The 20231-nt window shown below is 53.7% G+C and overlaps 7 protein-coding genes across 7 annotated transcripts; 3 read left to right on the top strand and 4 right to left on the bottom strand.

Annotated features, from left to right (window-relative positions):
* Positions 1-758: 758 nt before the first annotated feature.
* Positions 759-3082, bottom strand: K437DRAFT_268820 (uncharacterized protein; the record flags this gene model as incomplete). Its single annotated transcript, XM_013387312.1, has 2 exons — positions 759-2392; positions 2467-3082. The coding sequence occupies 2 exons, from the start codon at positions 3080-3082 to the stop codon at positions 759-761; spliced, it is 2250 nt and encodes a 749-aa protein (XP_013242766.1).
* A 2874-nt stretch (positions 3083-5956) lies between these two features.
* On the top strand, positions 5957-6970 carry K437DRAFT_268819 (uncharacterized protein; the record flags this gene model as incomplete). The annotated part of the gene is made up of 2 exons (XM_013387311.1): positions 5957-6559; positions 6632-6970. 2 exons carry the CDS (start codon positions 5957-5959, stop codon positions 6968-6970), a joined length of 942 nt encoding a protein of 313 aa, XP_013242765.1.
* K437DRAFT_247880 (P-loop containing nucleoside triphosphate hydrolase protein) lies at positions 6893-12550 on the bottom strand. The gene is made up of 5 exons (XM_013387310.1): positions 12115-12550; positions 8367-12044; positions 8059-8307; positions 7166-7995; positions 6893-7106 (listed from the first exon to the last, which is right to left on the bottom strand). The coding sequence occupies exons 1-5, from the start codon at positions 12433-12435 to the stop codon at positions 7010-7012; spliced, it is 5175 nt and encodes a 1724-aa protein (XP_013242764.1). The 5' UTR covers positions 12436-12550; the 3' UTR covers positions 6893-7009.
* A 507-nt stretch (positions 12551-13057) lies between these two features.
* On the bottom strand, positions 13058-14469 carry K437DRAFT_257097 (uncharacterized protein). The gene is made up of 4 exons (XM_013387309.1): positions 14192-14469; positions 13833-14013; positions 13533-13740; positions 13058-13444 (listed from the first exon to the last, which is right to left on the bottom strand). Exons 1-4 carry the CDS (start codon positions 14273-14275, stop codon positions 13156-13158), a joined length of 762 nt encoding a protein of 253 aa, XP_013242763.1. The 5' UTR covers positions 14276-14469; the 3' UTR covers positions 13058-13155.
* Positions 14470-14755: 286 nt separating this feature from the next.
* On the top strand, positions 14756-16350 carry K437DRAFT_257096 (uncharacterized protein). The gene is made up of 2 exons (XM_013387308.1): positions 14756-15706; positions 15782-16350. Exons 1-2 carry the CDS (start codon positions 15124-15126, stop codon positions 15922-15924), a joined length of 726 nt encoding a protein of 241 aa, XP_013242762.1. The 5' UTR covers positions 14756-15123; the 3' UTR covers positions 15925-16350.
* K437DRAFT_139188 (uncharacterized protein) lies at positions 16023-16401 on the top strand. Its single transcript, XM_013387307.1, has one exon. The coding sequence runs from the start codon at positions 16120-16122 to the stop codon at positions 16360-16362; it is 243 nt and encodes an 80-aa protein (XP_013242761.1). The 5' UTR covers positions 16023-16119; the 3' UTR covers positions 16363-16401.
* On the bottom strand, positions 16366-19900 carry K437DRAFT_274605 (DUF1613-domain-containing protein; the record flags this gene model as incomplete). Its single annotated transcript, XM_013387306.1, has 4 exons — positions 16366-18389; positions 19194-19269; positions 19378-19470; positions 19679-19900. 4 exons carry the CDS (start codon positions 19898-19900, stop codon positions 16441-16443), a joined length of 2340 nt encoding a protein of 779 aa, XP_013242760.1. The 3' UTR covers positions 16366-16440.
* Positions 19901-20231: the final 331 nt, after the last annotated feature.

The raw sequence follows: 20231 nt of genomic DNA, 5'->3' as shown, positions 1-20231 counted from the left end.
GATGTAATTTTATGGGCCGAAGACTAAAGCCCCAAGCCCCAAAAGAGGCAATAGTATAGTGAAATCAGGGCAAACGCAGATAACCGGGGGAATCAGGAAATGAGCCGATGCTCGGGCAGGCGTGACTGTTTCAAGAATTCCAGTGTTTTACCGTTACCCGCTTGCCGTCCGGGTTCCGGAGCTCGGCGTCAGAGCTTACGACCCCACATGCATTGTGTGATGATGCTTGCCTGATCAGTAGCCGTCCGGACGCTATGACGTAATGCAAGTGTTTCAGCCCCCCAACATGAGTGGGTGGACTGGGGGACCTCGGAGCTTGTTGGAATGTATTGTGGCTGGTCACTGCCATAGTAAACTGGAGTGTTGTGGGGTTTGGGCACCTTCATATTCACCGGGGGCAGCCATAGGTCGAGAAAGAGGCATTCAGTCCTGTCTGAGCGGCCGTAGGGTAGCGAAGACTTGGTGTGACGCATGATGAATGATGAACCAACTTGGCGCCTACCCAAGCTGCAAACCATTTGGCGCTTGGAGCGTTTACCAGCATCAAGTGCAACCGGCCATGTGTTTATTAGAAGGGAGATATAATGGATCATGGAAGGGACGGTAAAAGTAAAGCTGCAGGCAACAAATACAGCCCCCAGACATGTATATTGTTTTAATGATGTGCTGTCTACGTAACTATCTGATTCGTTGCAACTCGGCAACGCCGCCTATGATCCGCCATTGAATGCTCAAGAGCAGACGGCCTGTCCCTTTCTCTAATCGCCAAAAAGCATTCCATGATACGGACTGTGCATGCTAGCCCCTGAGCCAGTGCTGACCGCTCCATCGAAGGCCCTGCTAGGGTGCATAAACAGCAGACCAGATGAGTGGCCGTGGCCGTGCTGGTCATGCGCGAGATTGAGTGAAAGTCCCTGGCTGTGACCGTATTGCGTCATGGAGGATGTCGCCGATGACGAGGGCGCAGGCAAGAGCGCCGCGCTGCGCGTAGTGGGCGAACCGGAAGCCGACGTCCACGAACCCAGTCCGTGGCCCATGTCGACACCGAGATGGAAGGTCGAATCGAGAAAGAGGTCAAAATTCGATACTGGTGCAGGCGGTGAAGGCTGGCGGTGCATGGACTGGGCGTGACCGTGAGGGTGACGGCGTTGCTTATTGTCAGCAGCGACGGCAACGGCGACGGCGGCGGCGTCAGCAACACCATTCAGCGAGGTGTGGTTTGGAGAAGATGTAGCAGCGACCGTCAAGCCAGATGCCTCGGATGGTATATAGCCGAACTGCAATGAAGGGTCGAGAGACAACAAGCCTCTTCTCCGCTCGCTGCTCAGGCCTTTGGCCGCGAGCTTGCCGCTGGCGCCGTCTCCGGCCCCTGTCCGTGCAATCACACCCGATTGCGTTTGCGAGAGGACTACAAGCTCTGGCCGATAGTAGCGATTATGCACAAGGGGATCTTGTGACGCAGGCGCTGGCGCCGGAGGTGGAGGTGGCGTTTCAAGCGTATAGTCACCTTGGAAGTGCGACTGCGAGTAAGAGCTGTCCGTTGCATATGCAAAGTCAGGGGAGAAGAAAGGAACTGGTGGCCGGAGTGCATCGCTGCGTCCATGCAGTTCACCGAGACCCGAGAGCGGAACCGGTGGGAAGAAGGGACTGGGTCGACGATGACTGGTGGAAGGAGAGTCCCGCGTTTTATTGTTGCTTTTACTGCTCGAGCTGCCGTCGTCATCGTCATCGTCCTCTTTACCGCTTTCGTCGCCCGCACCGCCCGCACCACCCACACCACCTGCACCACCCACACTGCCGACTTGACTGATGGGCCTTTTCTTTGACTTTGCTTCCTCTTTTGACCCTTGCCTCGATGCAGACTGCTTGGCCATGGACCCTGTGGCGGCACCGGCGACAGAATTAGCTCTTGATTCCGGCGCAGTGGAAGATGTTTGCGCAGACGAAAACGACAGCAAGGCGCTAGGGATTGGCTGACCCGCGCGAATGGCCGCCGCGGCCTGCACGACCTGCTCGATCCAGTCGCCGACGCGCTCTGGATGCTTGACGGCAACATGCTCGATGATTGCCTCATATTCTGCGCGGCACGTCTCCGCATCGAGCTTTGGCTCGCTGGCACTCGTGCTCGTGCTCCTGGTTGTTTTGCGGATGGCCATAGGCGAGGGACTTTGCACGGTGCCGCTTCCGGCCGAAGAGTTTTTGCGTGGCTTTTTTCGCGCTGTCTTGCCGCTCTGAATCTCATCAAGCAAGCCTTGCAAGCTTATACCGACGGTTGTTCGCATTGTCCCAACACTCGCTTGGTCATCCATGTTGCGCCTCTTTTCCTCCTCCAAGCATTGGACAACGCGCGACATGACCTCGTGAGACTCGCCCGCGTACTTGCGAAAGAACTCTGGAAGGACATATTAGCGTTAGCCTCCTGCGCAATTCTGGCAAAAAAGTTAAGTTACCGGCCATTCAACGCACCAGTCCACCCACTTCGACGGCGCGTATTGATGAAGAACAAACTTAAAGAGGATGCAGATAACGGTTTCTGACCCTCCGGCGTCACGCTCCTCGCCTGCGCAAGCATCTTCTCCTTCTCGGCTTTGTTCGGAAATGGGCGGTTCATATGCTCGATGAAGAAACGCCGCATGATGTTGTTCGCGCTCTGCTCGCTGCTTATCGACCACTTGGCCGGCGATGTCGGCGAAGAGGCCGATGCTGACGAGGCGCTGCTCGAGCAAACACCTGCACACGCCTGAATCGATGGGGAAAATGATTTCGACAACTTGGCCGGCGCCTCTTTGCCTCTTATGAGCACGGCCATCACCTTGGCCTGTCGCTTCTCTGAGATGCACTTTAGCCGCTCTAGCACGTGTAGCCAGACTTCGACGACACGGTGGGCAGCTGCATGCGAAGGTTGGAAAGTTGGCACGGCCTCTCCATTTTGATGCTCGGCATGGTTCACGGACTGGGCGGTCTTTAGCAGCAACTCCAGGGTGGTGATGAAGGGGTTGTATACCGAATTCGATTCCTTGCTTTCTTTGTTGACTGCTTCTTCCAATTCTTTGAGTATATGCCGGACCTCATTGGTATTCATTCTTGCTTGAGGATAATGTAGGTAGGTCAATGCTTCATTGGTGAGACGGGGTATGCTAGATGATGCAAAAAATGCTGTCAGATTTGGGATTACTTGCGATAGTTACCAATCCATCAACATGAGCAAGGTACCTTGACCATGGGTCAAGGCGGCCATTCGCCCTTTTGAAGTCACAGAAATTGCATGAGGACCACCCATGTGGGTGTGGGGATGGGCTGGCACACTTGGCGAGGCTGATGGTATGGAGGAGGGAAGAAGTGGAGGATCACAAAGGGGTTCATTGCGTTACGGGTTGCAGGCACAGGTTGTCTTTGTGTCACTCCCCTCTCACGCCCCGGTTCTCAGGCGCTGCCGACACATGCAGTCAAGATAGAATCATGGGCTGACGGGCACTTCGTCCGGAGAAACAGACCAAGTTACTATGCAAGCGATGAGCACAGTTACTCCATCAAGCACGCATCGCCGAGTCGCCGTGGGCCTGACCGCCTTTTTAGGGAATGCTTTGCTCAACATTGAGATCTGAGGGCTGAGGGGGGAGACACAGCGAGGCAGCAATTGAAGTGCCTTTCTTAGATTATTCACGGCGTCGTTTGCAAATGCAGGGAGAAGAGCGCTAAATGTCAGCATTGCAACATCAGCGAGGGCCAATGGATGAAGAGCTTTTACCTTGAGCAGAGCATATATGTTTTGGACGATGAATGAGAGTGTGACCAGAGATCACTGCTTGAATCATGATAAAGTGGATCGTTTGAGTCCTGATGAGGGTGGCGTTCACCAGTCAAGCAGCTGACACGCTAGCTTTGAATTATTGAATGCAATTGGGCATCTCCGATGTGATCTCACCAAGGGTACTTTGTCTTATTGCTCCAACCGACGGCAGCTAAGAGAGGTGCCTGCAGGCTCCTGTTGCCTCTGAGGGCTTGACTGCACCCGGACAACTTGTTGCGCAAGAAAAGTTCCCTCTCACCAGTGACGAGTAAGGGCACTGGAATTTGGTACTTGGTTGAACGAAGGCTGTCATTAGGTGCATTGAATCGGTTCGGGTGCCACATGATCTATGTTCACGGTTACAACTTTCTGGGTCGCCGTGTTGCACTTTGCATGAGAACCAGGACCCAGATTTCCTGCCCTGAAGCCTGTCTCGCCTCAGTCTGCTGAGACGAAAGGATCTATTCAGTGCCTCGATGTGTCGCAAAGTTTGCTCCTATGGACGAGGACACAAGCGGTTGATCTCTTCCCAGATGTAACGCGTCGCGTCAAAAACTACACAGTCCAAAGTGTGCCGATTGGAATGCGACCAACGATTGCATGGAGAAACGGACTACGGCCAATGGTGTCGCCCCCGGTCCTCAATGCGCTTTGGGAGTCTGGATCGACGTAGCCTCCTCATTGGTGATAAGTCCATCCATCGATCATATTCAGGTGAGCATCCGTCACTGCTCTTGCTGACGTCTTGACTGTCATTGCACGATTTTACCTGGATGAATGCCCACTGACCGGCGCAACACCGCCGTCATGACCCCGCACACATCGCGTCCACCGAAGTTCCCTTTGTGCTGTCGAGGCCCAAGCGCATCGTACAACGTCCACCAATATGGTGCATAGCAGCATGCTCGGTTTACTGCAGCTACTCGCTGATTGGCTGGCTGAAGTGTGTTCAACGGATTGAAGCTCGATATTTGGCCTTGCTTTGCGTCGGTCTTCATAGCCACCTGGCCAGACGTGCCGAACGTTGCACTTCAGCAAGATGCTTGCGCGGCTGGTGGCTCCATGGGTACCCTACCGCCTGGAACCCACCCGCCAATGATTCCTTCCTGCGCTTGAAAACAGGTTGATGACCTCCCCCTACCCTGCGCAGGCTCGAATGGAAGTCTCAGCCAAGCGGGGCCCGGAGCCTGCTCGCCACAGGACGGGTCGCGCCGAAGTTGTACATCCGATCTGCAAAAGATTGTTACAAGATTCAGAACAGCTGATCCGCTGCTTCTCTCGACTCTTGGGCAGGCGAATCGATGCTATCGGTGCGAATGTCTTGGTCATCATTTCGCTTTGATGCCTTCGCTCGTCATGTCTTGGACTCAGCCGCGCAGCTCGGCTTTTTGAACATCGACTGTACTGATCATTGGTCCATCGTGTCGAGGCATTTATTTGGTGGCTGTGGGCCGGCTGCAGACGTAAGCTGTAGCGCATAGTTCAGAGTGGTCTTATGCGACGAGCCGACTTGGTATTCTGACCTAGTCCCATCTAGCACTCATTTTCCTCGTCAGTTCGACGAGTGAAGCAGTCAGCAAGGGACTGCTGACCGCGATGCTATGATGTCCTCACCTTTCTCCAAGTGAGTTCCCTCGAGACCCTCTACAATCAGCACAAAGGGGTCTACCTATTTGCTGCACGACCATGATTTCCAGGATGGTAATAGCAACATTACGAGCAAGTCATCAATCCGCTCACGCTCCCAAGGCACCCCGCGAAGGCTGTGACGCTGCCGATTCGATCTCGGATCGGGTCTACACGCGTCATCATACTGACGGCCCTCTTCGCGTCTTTGAGTTTGACCAAAGGGAAAACTGACCTTTGTTGTGCTCAAAGAGATAGTTTCGACGGGTCGTACGTCCTATAGAAGCCGCGACCCGCGTTTTGTGTCGCACAAGCACATCTATCACGACCTCATCAACACCAGCCATCCTCGCACGCTGACACTGATGGTCCAGTGACAGTTTAAGGATTTGAGCATGAAGTCGCCTTTGATGAAACTCAAAGACGTCCTAACCGACCTCGATAGGATGGTCTCCACCATTCCTATACCTATTTATAGCCTGTGTCTGATGACCAAGACATGGGCAATCAACATGCAACGGTCTTAATCTTCTACTCAGGATGTTAAATGAATCAACGGCAATCATTCGTCTCCTAAAGGAGCTTCGCGAGGCGTTGGCGCAATCTGCTGAGCATGACAACCTCCAGCCTCTTGATAATCAAGAGCACATGGGTCACCTTCCGTCCCGTCGTACTAGCACGGCCAACATCTGGGCATCTCAGCTTTCTTTGGCAAAGAAGGACTTGCAGAGCCGTCTCCTGCAAACGCGCTTGCAGCCACACGAGATCTCTGAATTGTTGAGGGTCTTCAGTGCACATGCGGCGGACGCCATCACCTCGCTCACAATTGCAGACCAGGCTATGTATCGAGTCCTCTACCCGTCACCCGCTGCATCGGCACGTTCGCCGCACGAGACGTCTCTTCGCTTTCTCTATCAGCAGTGGCTCGATCAAGAAGTATCGACCATCATGGCGACAGTCCGTCAAAACATGTGTACAAAGCCATTCAGCCACATCAGCTCATCGCGCCGGCTGCATGAGGAATCTGCCATTCAGATTTTGGAGTACGCCTTCTCGCACTGCTCGGAGTCGGTCACTGCAGCGGAGAGGCAGTGGCTTGCAGAGATCATTGGGTGCCTGAACGAAAGACAAGTGATGATTTGGGTAAGCGCCGACTGTATTGCTGTGCATAGGACCGTGGTGCTCATGTGCTGTTGCTTCATGCCCTACACGCAGTTCCAAAATCGCCGCCACCGTGGAGGTTCGCGGCGTTCTTCCATTCACTCAACTCTTCGTTCATTTAGCCCGTCCACAGAGGACGGTGACACCAGCAGCGAGCCTCAATCCTCAGCTATGTCTCCAAAGCTTTCAGCACCAAATCAAGCCATTGAATCTACGACAGATTCCCCAATGACACGTCCGTCGGTTGCGCAAGAAGGGTTCGCTGATCAAGAGTGGCTCACTGTACCAATCTCAGTCCATGGGGATACACCAGGAGCTCCACTCGAGTTTGCATTTTTTATGGACGCTCTGGGTTTGCCCTCGTCTACCGATGTACAAATGCACGCCAATTGAGAAGCTTAGCAACTCGCTACTAAACAAGATGCTGATCAGTTACTGCTGCAAAATGGCATCGGACAGAGTGGATACGCCGAGCATTCTTGTAGCAGTGTCAAAGTATACGCTTCGTTCGTCGCTCCATTGTTTTCCTCTGCAGAACCAATCAGTCAGTATGGTTACCAGAAGCCTTGCTTTGCACCCGGTACTCACGGGTTGCGGAAGCTGCTGTTGATTAGCTTCGTCATCTGCTCCCTCAAAAGGAGGAGCGCAACATTTGTGCGCAGATCTGAGATGCAAACTCTGACGCGGCGATCGATGTAAAGACTGTTAGCACTGAGTTTCGCATCTGCCTCGCCGCAGAGCAGGAGGATTGCTCGGTCATCGAGGGCTGCTGTGTCCCAAGCGTATAACTTTTTGGATTGCATAATTGTGAAGTAAAGTAAGTGATGAACCGACTTGGGCAATTCACTGAGCTTGGACTTGAAATTGACCGAGCTCGGATGAATCGACACAGGCTGGTTGTTGATCAGCGTGCGCAGAGAGTAGTTGCTGGGGTCGATAGAGATCAGTTTCGGATACAGCCCTGCTGCCGCCACTGCATTCACGATGGAGACTCTGGAGCTGTAGATGTCGTACTCGGGCGGAGTCATTGCGAACCGTGGTCTACCCCAGGACCGGTATCTGGCCCGGGCAATGTCCCTCCGCATCTCTGCATCGATTTGCAAGAACCCTGCATCAATTAAGTATGCGAGGTACTGCTGCCTAAGCTCTTCAATTTGCTGCAAGTTCTGCTGTGACAGGTAGTTTTTCTGACAGAATTGGCGACCGAAATTGTTTGAGACGGCCCTTCGCCAAGAGTTGAAAGCGTTGGCGATCGTCATGAAGTCGCTGTCGGCGATCTTGAAGCCCGCCTTTGCAGCGTCTGCTTGAGCCTCTTTGCCAAACGGTGAGACGAATGGCGATTTTGAATTGAGGGCTGCGGCAATGGTAAGTGCCGGATCCAGGCACTTGAATGTTGCCGCAATCAACAGGAACTTAGCCTGGAGATGGGACGTTCTTGTCAGTGCTACTTCGCACCCCAGGCGTCTTACTTCATTACTCACCATGTGCACATCTAGCGGCAAGCGGCTCAAATGTCGCCCAAGTGGCGTGATGCCCTCCAAGGTCGTTAGAGCCTTGACCTCCACCAAAGACGCCACGGCGCGCTGTACATTGGTAGGCGAAGGTGGATCGAGAGCCTGAGAGAGAGCGTTCTCGATGCTCGTTCCGATCTTGACTTTCATCACTTTGAGTTTCAGGGCGAGGTCTTGCAGAGATAAGCGTAGCATCTCGGGGAGCGGATGCTCATCCAGCTGATTGATTCCAGGAAATTAGACGTTGTAATGCACATCACAGCGACACTTTTACTCACATATTCATCATGCCGGAGTTTCGTGAACAGATGAAAGCACAGCCCCTCCCTGACGCGTCCAGCTCGACCTCTTCTCTGCTTTGCGTTGCTCTTTGCGACAAAGCAGTCGACAAGGCGGCTGATCTGGCGCTTTTCATCGTACCTCATTTCGCGCTGCCGACCGGTGTCTATGACACAGGTAATGTCCGGTATCGTGATGCCCGTCTCGGCAATGTTGGTTGCGATGACGATCTTCCGTACACCTTCCGGCGGGACCTCAAAGACTGCACTTTGGTTCTCGCTGCTGATTGTAGAGTGCAAAGGGTAAATTCTGAACGCTTCGTTGCCGAAGAGGTGGTGCGCTGATAGCAAATCGAAGCAGGTCCGGATTTCAGCCAGGCCAGGCATGAAGATGAGGACGGCAGCGCTGTACGGCAGCAATTCTTGTTTGTTAAAACAAAGCTGCTCGAGAAGGCTCAAGATCAGTTCTTGATTGACTGTGTTCTCGTCCATGCGATCTATGGTCTCGATGGTTCTCGGTGAGTAGACCTTGTCGCTCTTCGAGAGATTTGTTGCAGACGGTCCATTGTCCTCGTCTGATCCATCCAAGTCATCGACCTCGACGTTCGATCGCAGCTTTGCAACATTGTCGCGCACCTCAGTCTGTCCCCACCTGCGCTTCTGCCGGCGCTGATAAGGCGAACCGTCCTCAAGGATGTATTTGCACATTTCGACCGCATCTTCGAGATATCGCACGTTGACGGGGAAGGTCCGACCCGGCACCGAGACAGTTGGACAGCCGTCAAAGTATGCGCTGATACGCTCCGCGTCGACTGTGGCGGACATTAAGATGATTTTGAGATCACGCCTGTATTGCATGAGCGTCTTGAGGATGATGAGCAAAAAGTCGGATTCGATCGAGCGCTCATGTACTTCATCGATGATGATATGCGTAATCTCGTTGAACGCTTCGCCTTCGAGCATGCGCAAGACAATACCTGTGGTGGCGTAAATGAGTTTCGCGTTGCGGCCAACGTTGCTCTCGAGGCGGATCGAATAGCCAACAAGGCTATCGTCACTGCCAACCGCGTTCTTCGCCTCTCCGAATTCGGCCGAAACGCGCTCAGCAAGCGAGATGGCAGAGATGCGTCGGGGCTCGGTACAGTAAACTTTGCACGGTAAGCCCCTTCCTAGACAATGCTCCAGGATGTATGCTGGGACCTGAGTCGATTTGCCGCATCCAGTCTCGCCAGAAAGAACAAACACCTGGCTGTTCTCCAAGACTTCAAGAATGTGGTCACGGAAGCTGTAGATGGGCAGCTGCTTGCGCCCCACAAGCATTGTCTGGTAAGATGGAGATGCGACACGTTTCTCGAAACTCTCTTGTAGCCTCTGTGCGCCTTTAACATCAAGATGCCTTAGGCCACTGTTGGCCAAGTCTCGGAAGTCGCGCTGCTTGTTCTCTGTATCCAGTGCGACGACGTTGCTTTCCTTGCTCGCTGGGCTGTTGGCCAGCCGAGGAAGGATGGCATCTCGTACTTTGCCGATCATGTCCCGTGAGGAGGAGTCCTTGCCCCTGCCTCGTGCATTCTCGAGCTCGTCCCACCAATCTCTGTAGCCAGTGCTGAGCAGCCGCTGGACTGGCCTGTCCCGTTCGATGCAGTTGAGAGCAACAGTAGCAATCAAGTCATGAGCTTGTTGTTGGGTCTCGCACCCTTCGCCGGTGAGCGCAAAGGTGTCGACGCAGATCTTGGTGTCAGACAGAGACATGAACTTGCGCTGTGCTGCTGGGACGGTTTGCAGCATCGATAAAGTATCTGGACCACACCAACGCATTGTCAACTGGCTTCTACACAGCCAGCCTCCACCACCAACAGCAGCATATTTGACGGAGGCGTTCAGATCCAGGCGTCGAAGCGTCTCAAGCAACACTCCCTGCGGCGATTTGCCACCCCCGCCCGATTTGGCTTGTGGGGGAAGCGTACGCAGGCGGACAATTGCGTTAGTCTTGGCGTCGCGAGTCTCTTGCGTCCTTTCCTCCAGAAGTTGTCCAAACATGCCACCTTCCTCCTCTGCGGTCTCTTCCTTTGGAACCGCATTTCCGGCTTGGGCATCTCCGCTCGGTCCTTGCAGGTTGTCATCCGGCTTAGACGCACTCCTTGCCTTCTTGCTATCCTTTTTGGCTTTCTTTAAAGAGTTCTCGTTCCCTCCTGCGGCCTCTCCGTCCTTCTCGGGTTCATCTTCGATGGCATGTCCCTGAATTAAGTCGCGGGCGTCCATCAACGCCTTGTTGTGCCCGGTCACCACATACCCTTCTCCGCCGCGGCGGCGCTCTTCTTCCTTTTCGATCACTTCCTTGGCGCGAGCCTGCTCCTCGACATCGCCCAAGATGTCCACCCAGACATCTGGGCCATCTTTCCGCATCTTCTCCAGCTCCGCTTCTTTCCTGAGCGTCTCTCGCAGGACGCTTTCAGCCGTATCCTTGCGCCAGCGTGGGACTTTCTCTGCCTCCGCAAGACGCTGGAACAGCTTGCTCTGTGTGTCACGTAGTGCATTGGCCGCTCCATATCCTTGTCCTAGCGGGCTCATCAGGTGTGCTTGTCCGAGCGCCCGCTTCATCCACCCGTACATTTTCTCGACATGAATGAGTGCCACCCGTGTTGAGACCCACGCTGCGATCGGACCCGCATGATAAATATCGAGGTCGTCTTCTACGTCGGCCAAGCGCTGATTGATGTCGCTGCTAATCTTTTCGGCGTGCTTGAGCAGCTCGCGGACCTTGTAGAGTGGTAAAATAATAGTGTCATCTGGCGGTGGCTTGATGATACGCTGCTTTCCCATTGGAGAAGCGTCTGCCCCTCCTTCCACATGTTTTCCATTCCCCTTTCCATTGGTATCGGATGCAGTTTTGTTGCTGCTTAGGCTGGGACCATCGACAGCGGCAGTGGCAGCGACGACCACTTTGTTGGAGGCAGACGACAACATCTCGGTGCGTCTCTCAAATGTGTACGATTCATGTTTGGGAGGCCTGCTCTCGTCGTGGACATCCGTCTCTTCGATGGTATCATCGGTGCCGTCCGAATCCGCATTGACGCCATTGCCCATTTCCTCGCGCTTCGGCGTGTTTATCCCAATTGCATTCGCGCTTGGATTTCTGCTCGTATGCTTTTTAGCCCCCTCCAATGTCCGGCCCCAGGCCTTTTCGACTTCATTTTCTCCCAACCTCAAGACGAGATACGTGATGCACTCTTCCAGCTCCAAACTCGGGGATTTTGCAATAGCCATGATGGCTTGCTCGGGTGAGAAGCCGAGCTTGATTAGGAGCGCGCGCGTAACCATCGCTCGTGGGAGGACTTTGTCGAATGGCTCGTGCGCTTCTCGTAGTGGAGGCGCGGGTAAATCTTCCCAGTCAGGTAGCAATGGTGGGTCCGCATGCGTAGGCTTGAATTCAGCAGCACTTGCCGACAATTTTGCAGGAGTCTTTGGGGTAAAAGAGGCGGCTTGAGGGTTGAGCGAAGGGAAGAGCTCATCAGGTTCGTCTTCTATGATGAGCCCGTTCGGCTTTTGCTCCTTGCGGTAATTTCCAGAAAGCTTCACCCGTGTGTAATGTGAAGCTAATTCGAGGATTTCATCTTTGATGCTTTTGTCCAGCTCGAAGGTTGGTAACGTACTTGCCACTCGCCGATCGAATTCGATGATCTAAAGATCAAAGGAGAGCCGTTAGCTGAAAGTTTCGTCAAGCCAAGGCGTCAGGCAGTTAGGAACATACCTTCCAGTATCGTGATACATCCTTCTCAATTTTGTCCATGTGCTTCTCGACGAGATTCTGCAAGTCCTGCTGGTCCGCATCCTCCTCGTCGAACCCGTACCTCCCTTTCGCAGCGGATGCGGCAGCCGGCCCGCCGGCCCCGGGAGTACTGCTTCCATTATACTTGGCGCCGCTGTGTACGGGGTTCGATGGTGTCTTTTCCTGTGTTTCACCGGTTTCATCTGGGAGAGTTTCTTCTGCCTTCTTGGGCACCGACGTTGTTGCAAAGCCGCGATTGAAAGATGAGGATTTGAGTGTTGGCTTCTTTTTCTTGGTCGGCATCTTCACTACGCGACTAGGCACGACTCAGCTACGCCACTACCTGCACTTCTATGAGCCTCTACCTAGCGAGGCCTTACGAATCAACCACAATGAGCCTTTGCGTCGATATTACGCGATGAAAGAGGTACGAAGCATGCACGTTGAACCATCTGATTGAGTCATTGGTGGAGTGAAATGCTCTGTTGGTGCTGCAATATGGTTCCAAAATTTGCTTACGTAACATGCCCGGTTGGTATACAGAACATAGGCTCAACAAACACGAGCGATAGTGTTGCAAGCGTGGGCGGTGAGAGCAGAGGAATTAGGGTTAGGCAGTGTAGGGAAGAGAGGGATGCTGGCTACACTCACAGAAGTCTCAGCACCATACACCGACTGCATATACCGTACAGGCTACCATCAGCAATAGCACCCCACGCCCGCACCCTGCAGCCATGTCACGTGACTATTTCAATCCACAACAGCATAAGCTCGTGTTCTGAGGGGGATCGATGGCAATGTAAGCAGGAAAAGCTACTGCACGAGGCTAATAGCGTTGCAAAGCAAAGCAAAACAAAGCGTCCACGTTCTCCAAGGTTTCTTCATCGATGCATAGAACAGGCAGGACAATCCAAGCCCCCCAAGCATGTGATTGAGCAGATAGCAGTACCTTGAATGCTTCTCAGTTACGCACAGGGTTATCAGATTTGTTTGTGTGGTGCATTTTCAGATAGAAATGACTAGCTACTCGTCTCCCACTCCCGCTTCAGCTTTCGCTTTTCGCCTCCTTGCCGCCGTTTCAACGCTTGCGCTAGAGGATGTGCTTCCTGTCGCTGTCCCTGCTGCTGCCGCCGCGGAACCGCCCCTCTCCTTGCCTTCAGCCCCAGCATTGGACGGCGCGTCTGCTTTAAATTGAAGCGGTATTCCCTGCGCCGCTTCACTTGCTGCTGTTGCAGGAGCTGTCTGCGCTGGCGAGAAGATGTCCTTGAAGCGCGCTTCTAGTAGCGCTAAGACGCGCTTGCATGCTGCCGACCTGTAGAGTGCCAAGATGAAAGAGAATGGGATCGAACAGCGTCCTATCAGAAAATTGGCGTGAATTAAAACATTGCAAGAAAACTCACCAAAAGGTAGCGCTAACCGCGCCCTTTGGAGCGCTAGGCAGACTAAGCACCCACCCTAGCGGGCCGAGCCAGTCACTGGGTGGGAGGTAGAAGACAGCTGTCTTGCGGTGGTACGTCGTGATCACAAATGGAACTCCGGTCGTGAAGATGAACATAGCTGCCTTGAATAGGAATGAAAAGGACGACCGTGTAGAGGCAAGTGATGAGTCTACACAAAGCATACGCGAGGGCGAGAGCAATGCAAATCAGCACCAGGCTCAGGCAGGGAGAAGCTGGAGCAAGAAGAGCAGCTTCACGCACTGATCACTTCTAGCTCGTTCAGGCTCTTGTCCACCTTCCTGCGCAGCTTAGCCCACTTGGCGAATTCATCCTGACTGCTAGTCTTATTGAGCTCTTGCTTGGTTGCATAGATTTCGTTGCGCAGTGCTGCTCGCTTAGTAACAGTCGATCGGTGGAAGATGTTGACGTAGCCAGCGTGGAACTACATAGTAGGCGTGCGCATGATAAGATGGAGACCACAATGGAAGAACGACAGTTGTGACAGAATAGCAAACGAAAGCCAGATAAGGAAAACAGAGAGTCAGCCCAGCCTTTGTATGAGCATAATGTAGAAAATGGGCTGTTAATGATCCTCTCTTTGGAAGCCTCATAGTACGCACAAAGTCAAGAAGGCGCTCCTTCCCAAGCCAGCTGATGATCTGCGTGATCAAGCACGCCAGCAGGATTAGCAGCGCTGGGTGCATGTTTCCGATCCTTGGGCCCGGATTGACCACGGCCTGCGTCTGCTACAGTTTCTAGCGGGTCCGAAACCGCTCCGTGAGCCTCTCACAGAGGACGCTGACTGTATGCGTTCGACTCTCGTCAGGATCAAGAACCGGGACCCGTCTTTGTATCGTGCCAGAATGCAAGTCGCAGACTCGGATACTTTCAGAAGATCGCAGCAGTCAACGCAATGAGAGCTTGGTCTTCTGATGACGGGGACGGAGGATCCGAATACTGGCTTTGTCTTCTTGTTGGCACGCTAGGGCGAGGGTTGATGAAGAGCCCAAGAGTGTGCCACTGCCCTGGTGCCGTGCCACTACTGGCAGATCGACGCTCGCCCAGATTCCGCATCTCCGGGGTTCCTTCCAAGTTTTGACCCAAAAACCCATCCCATTGAAGGACTTGAGATTCACTCCGGGCACGAGCTCTCTCAAATCCCCTTTCATTCAGGTGGCGGTGTGCTCATGGGTGATAATCACAGGAGCATGTTTCTTTTGATTGCTTTCCTCATTCGTCTCTCTCTCGTTCTCGTCATCCTCACGCACATTCGCCACGCCCGCCCGCACACCTCTCCTCTGTCCTAACGTACGTTGTGCTGCTTCCAGGCTGTCCCCTTGCCCAGCCTTCATCGCGGCGCGCACCCTTGCGAACACAGGTGGCGGCGGGGTCGAGGCAAAACATCGGAGCAGCTAACAATTCGTCAACTCCAAGCGACGCTCACGGAGCAAAGACGAGGCGCTCGTTGTGTTGGAAAGAAAGGCCAGAAACATCGCAGATTGCGAAGGAAACAGAAAACTCCATGAAAGATAATACATTGAGCTCATTCGCCATGGTCGCCGGGTCTGTAAGGCGTTTGTGGATCATCACCCTCTTCAGCATTCTCGTCATATCCTCCATCAGTGCATATGCACAAGCAGCCGACCCAAATGCAGGGCCGGTAACAGGCAACGCCGTAGCTCAAGCGCAACAGAGTGGCTCATCAGCCTCTGCGACATCCACCATCCCAGACTCGGCACCGATTGGTGGTGTAACAGTGACGCAGCCTGCTGAGACGGCCGACGCATCCTACTATAAGATCGCACCCGGCGTCAAAGTGACGTTTGGGTGGAACTTCACCTACGTCCTGCAGACACCCAAGACTCTCTTCATCAATGCGATTTGCACCAAGAACTCAAATACATACAGTCTCGCAGGACCGACTGGCCTACCCGGAACCGCGACCAACTTCACATGGGACCCATATGCATACTACCAAAGCGCCCCAGCGTCCGGCCTACCGGCGCTGATCCAAGCGACGTATCGACTGGTCATCAGCGATCCAGAGGTCACTGCAAACGCAGCGGGTAAAATGGCGACGAACAGCAAGGTCCAATTTGCACTCTACATTCCGCAACCATACACGCCTTTAGCAAGTGGGTCCATTCACTTGCCGGGCTCCCCGTGGCTTTCTCAATGACTGATGAGACTCTCTCTTCACTTTGTCCTAGGCTACATTTGCGGTGACTGCTCAGGTGCTGCAGGTCTACGTAGCGTACCGCCTGCTATGCTCGCGCTGATTGCAACATTCACAGTAATGCTTGCAGGAGGATACGGAGTCCTTGTTCGTGGCTTGGGAGCCGGACAGTTGTGACAACGAGGCCCTATTGGAATGTATCACATCAGAAGCTTCTCGTCGCTGCGAAGAGGACGAGTCTCTCAACGGACAATGCCAACAAAAGTTGACGCCTTCGTGTGATTTTATGAACACTGCTCCCAACGGGACTTCAAGTCTCCCCTGCCAGGCTGTTACGTCCGTCATTTGCTAGAGGCCTTGCCGGCTTCCCCAATGAAGATACATCACAGGCACATGCGGCTCAACCTCAATGTGCACGCTTTGCATTGTCACTGCATCGCATCCCCTTTCCGGCTTCGGCCGTCTTTCCCCTTCACACTCCACGTGTTTCTCTGTACTGCAGTCACATCATCTGCCTCGACTTCATTGCTTCGCGGAAACGACAAAAGAAGCAAGCTCGACGCACAATTTGATGTAAGTATTCTGCACCGCAATGTATTTGCCGCTAGGTATTAGTGCATAGCCAATACGTGATTTCTCTCATCAAGTCTTCGACCAGAAGAGGTGGTATCTAGAATACAGGAAAGTACGTTTTCACTCTTGCTCCTGCGCAGCGTGTCCGGCGTTTCCCTCTGGCGTACGCGCTTTCCAACCTGGTGCGGCGTCCATTGCTAACTGGCGCACTCGTTCACGTACCTCGTGCTGTAATTCCCGTACAGCCCTCTCCACATGTGTGCTCGTTCCTTGCTGCTTCGCCTTTGCACTTGCCACGCCGTTCATGGTTGCGGCGCCAAAAGTCGTTGGCGTTTGCTGCCATACTCTCCTGCGGCCGATCAAGCACCAATTTTTCGTGCTGGGTATCCGCAGCGCCTCCTTCTCCACGTGCCATCCCGCTTGCAGCTGCAGCAAGCCGATATAGTTGAGATAGGCCGAGTTGCGCGTTGAGGACTGTGCGGCGAGATGCGGAAGTGACATATGCGGCTGCACAGGCCCCAGCCTGATGTTGTGCAATGTCTTCTGCAGTATCTGTGCTCGCTGGGCGGACGAGGCAAAGGGCGCTGGGAGCAGTGAAGCAATTTGCTCCTCTGTGACTTCAAACTTTGTTCGCCCGAAGCGGGTGCCGTCCAGCTGCCAAGGACAACAGGGAATGTTGATGAAACCAACATTCTCACCAGGCGTGACGGTTGCCAGCAAGGGGAGGTACGGCGTAAGCTCATCGGCGTGATTGCCAATGAGGAACGAATCTTGCGGAAAGGCGAGGAACTCGCCCGGATTGCATTTCCCGTCGTCGGATGCTACAATACCAGGCGCATAAAGTGAGACGAGGCGCAGGTCCTTTCCTCCGCCCCTAGTCTCGTATGCCGGCCATGACTTGCGCGCTCTTAAGTCTATACCGTAGCCAGGAAAGCCTTCCCTGCGCAGGATGTGTACCAATAGACCGTTCCCACAGCCAATGTCGACGAACCCCCCGGGGGGCACACCTCCATGCTGCTCGTAAGTGTCGCGCCAGAGCTCAATCAGAAATGCAGCGATGCCTAAGTCTTCAAATACGTGCTTCTGCGGATCCGTGCGCTCTTGCCAACCTTGCGTCAGCTCAAAGGCGTACTTAACCTTGAGCCGGACGTATGTGTCTTGAAAGGCATCGCGCGGCACGACCACATCATGGTGCACGCGCTTCTGGTACGAATTGGCGCTGCCGAATGAATGCTTGTGCTGCGTTTCGAGAAGCGATTTCGCCGTTCGCATGAGCCTATGATCGAGCGGTAGGGCTGGTGAATCCAGTGGTGACGACAAGGTTGCGGAGGTTTGGGGAAAAAGCTGAACCTCTAAGCGCAACGTCCCATACTTCGCCGCGTCGGCTCGTTTATGGTCAGCGATGTAATGGTATGCCAGCGCCTTGACTTTTGGGTGGTAGAAAGGGATTTGCGCTTCTGGGTCTGTTTCCTGGCTATCGACCAATGGTGTGTAGATTACGAGGCCATCTTCAAGGGGTGGATCCTTGGTCCCATCTGCAATAGGATCGGCAGACCCCTCGTTGTGAGCCCCCCGGAGCTGACAACGTCGTCTTCTGAGAAAAGTGCAAGATTGGTCGAGGTGTCTGTCGATATTCGGATTCCGAGGAAGAAGCCGTCGAATGATCGTCTTCTGCCATTGATACACTGGGATTAATGGCTCTCCGCTGCACAGCTCTGCCTCCTGTTCGTCACGCTCGTGATCTGCGCCAACTTCGGCGCGCAGCCTGCTGGTGCCTGCATCATCTTCCGAAACAATGTCGGCGCGCAGAATGTATGTTGAATTGCGTTCAGGATGTCTTGCGAGTTCCAGCATGGTGATCCACCAGGCCCGCAATGGAAAGTGAGCATCGCACTCAGCCAAAGGTATCCATGTCTTTGGTGTGGCCTCAATCACTTCCGCGCGTTCAGTACACCGTGAGGAACCAACCTGCTGGGCAGCACCTTCCGATGCAACCAGATTACTGCATGAGTCGGCATTGCGCGGGAGAAAGCGGACATGGCACTTGGGTCGGACGACCATGTCCTCGGCTAGGGCGCACATTGGTCGGTCAGCGCTTAGTGCTCAGCGGGATTTTAAGGCGTTGAGGATGATCTGATGTTACCATGCAGGCAGGTACAAAAGTGAAAAAGGTCTCTAGGCGAAGGGCGATGTAGGACGAGAGTGTGTATTTGATTGAAGAGTGTTGCAATTTACAAAGCGACGCAGCACACTCACATGCTTACACGCCACAGCCTCACACACGAGAAAGAGTACAGACTGTTGCGTATGCCGGTACTTGTGGGCTACGTGGTTGTCACAAGCAGGCTTTGCGACGCCTGGTCTTCATCATGACGATCAAATATGCGGGCGTGAAGCAAGTGAAAGAAGGTTGATGGAGATGACTTCAACCACAAAAGTGTTGTACCAGATCTGATGCTGACGCCTGATGGCTCACACAGACACAGACAGACAACTGGAACCCATGGGCCATAGGGCAAGTGAACATTGTTACAAGGGGACAGCGTTATTGGTCCAGGCTTTGACTCGGTGTGCACAGAGGCCGGCAGAACGAGTGTATGACCAGCGATCAACATTACTGAATACGCATGCATCCCGACTCGAAAAGCATAGAGGTCGGAGGATATTCGACCTAGGGACGTCTCGATTCAAGCTCGATGAGAAGGAAACGAATAAGTGACCTGGGGAATGTGGGTCATTGAGGAGACGTCGTTAACGCTTGTCCAATACATTTAGTGAGCTGTGCGCGGGAGACCACAATGTCGTTGGGAACAAGAAAAAGTCAATAAGGCTAACTCTGGTTGCAGCTTCGCTAATATGATTCGGTAACACACCTTCTGGAGACTTTGCGATGTAGTCAATCGCTTGCTGCACTGTTGCAATGTTGTCAGCTTCCTCGTCCGGAATCTCCTGCAACATCAGTGATGCCCACGAATGATGTAATGATGGTTAACAATTGTGTTTGGATGATCGCAGGGTGTTGTCGTCAACTGAATTGCATCTTCTAATCCGACTTACAATTGAGAATTCCTCTTCGATGGCCATGACGACTTCGACAGCGTCCAGGCTGTCGAGTCCGAGGTCGTTTGTGAAGGACGAAGTGGCAGTGACCTGCGGAAAGAAGAGGGGCGATGAATTTGAATCAGCCATCACCTCGGGTCCGCATGAGTGAAAACATCATCAGAAGGCTGAGAAGTGGCGGCTTGGCCGAGAGCTATGAGCCCTTTTCCCTGTGTCCGACCTAATCGAGCAGGCATGCTAGGCGCTTGCAAAAACATGTGCACGGGGTGGGGACAAGCAAAGCGCGGCGGATGCTCACCTTGGCAGGGTCAACCTTCTCAAAGCTCTTGAGAACCTCGACAATCCTGCTCTGAATGTCCGCAGTGCTGAGCCCGCCACCGCTGGCGTACGTCCTACGGAAGATGCTTGCGAATGGCACCGGAGCGGCAGCCCGGAGGGCAATCGCAACTCGGGGAGTCGCGGTGACCACCGCGCGCGAGGCGACGGGGCGGGCGGCTGTACGAAGGGCTGCAGCAATCATGGTGGCTGACCGAGGATGGGCTGCTAAGGGCTTGGCTTGGTTCGAAAGACACTGATGGAATGAATATGAGAGAGGCGAGAGAAAAGATGACGATCGAATCCTGGCGGCTGCTTCCGACTTAAGAAGACACAGTCAGGTGCGCTGGGATGCCGGCTGGTGCCTCCGAAGAGTTAATAGCGAGTGGGAGGGAACGGAACATGAACATCTTCATCACCTTCAGAACCCTAACTTCCGTCACTAACAGCCGAGGCCCGAGGAGAGGCAACGCAAAAAGATAGAGACAGTGGTGACGAGCACGACCAGCTTTGGCATATTGGTCCAATTCTGTGCT

Source organism: Tilletiaria anomala (genome assembly GCF_000711695.1).
Source record: "Tilletiaria anomala UBC 951 chromosome Unknown K437scaffold_52, whole genome shotgun sequence".
Taxonomy (NCBI): Eukaryota; Fungi; Basidiomycota; class Exobasidiomycetes; order Georgefischeriales; family Tilletiariaceae; genus Tilletiaria; species Tilletiaria anomala.
Note: the sequence above shows the minus strand (reverse complement) of the source record. Positions and strands in the feature narration are given on the sequence as shown.

Excerpts from the sequence above, each read along its gene's own strand:
- K437DRAFT_247880 (XM_013387310.1), bottom strand. The coding sequence starts at position 12,435 with ATGCCGACCAAGAAAAAGAAGCCAACACTCAAATCCTCATCTTTCAAT. Across the intron at positions 12,045-12,114 it reads ATGTATCACGATACTGGAAG|ATCATCGAATTCGATCGGCG; the intron begins GTATGTTCCTAA and ends TTTGATCTTTAG. Across the intron at positions 7,107-7,165 it reads AACAGCAGCTTCCGCAACCC|AGGAAAACAATGGAGCGACG; the intron begins GTGAGTACCGGG and ends TTGGTTCTGCAG.
- K437DRAFT_257097 (XM_013387309.1), bottom strand. The coding sequence starts at position 14,275 with ATGCACCCAGCGCTGCTAATCCTGCTGGCGTGCTTGATCACGCAGATC. Across the intron at positions 13,741-13,832 it reads GAACGAGCTAGAAGTGATCA|ACTCATCACTTGCCTCTACA; the intron begins GTGCGTGAAGCT and ends TGCTTTGTGTAG. Across the intron at positions 13,445-13,532 it reads GCGGTTAGCGCTACCTTTTG|GTCGGCAGCATGCAAGCGCG; the intron begins GTGAGTTTTCTT and ends GGCACTCTACAG.
- K437DRAFT_257096 (XM_013387308.1), top strand. The coding sequence starts at position 15,124 with ATGGTCGCCGGGTCTGTAAGGCGTTTGTGGATCATCACCCTCTTCAGC. Across the intron at positions 15,707-15,781 it reads ACCATACACGCCTTTAGCAA|GCTACATTTGCGGTGACTGC; the intron begins GTGGGTCCATTC and ends ACTTTGTCCTAG.
- K437DRAFT_139188 (XM_013387307.1), top strand. The coding sequence starts at position 16,120 with ATGAAGATACATCACAGGCACATGCGGCTCAACCTCAATGTGCACGCT.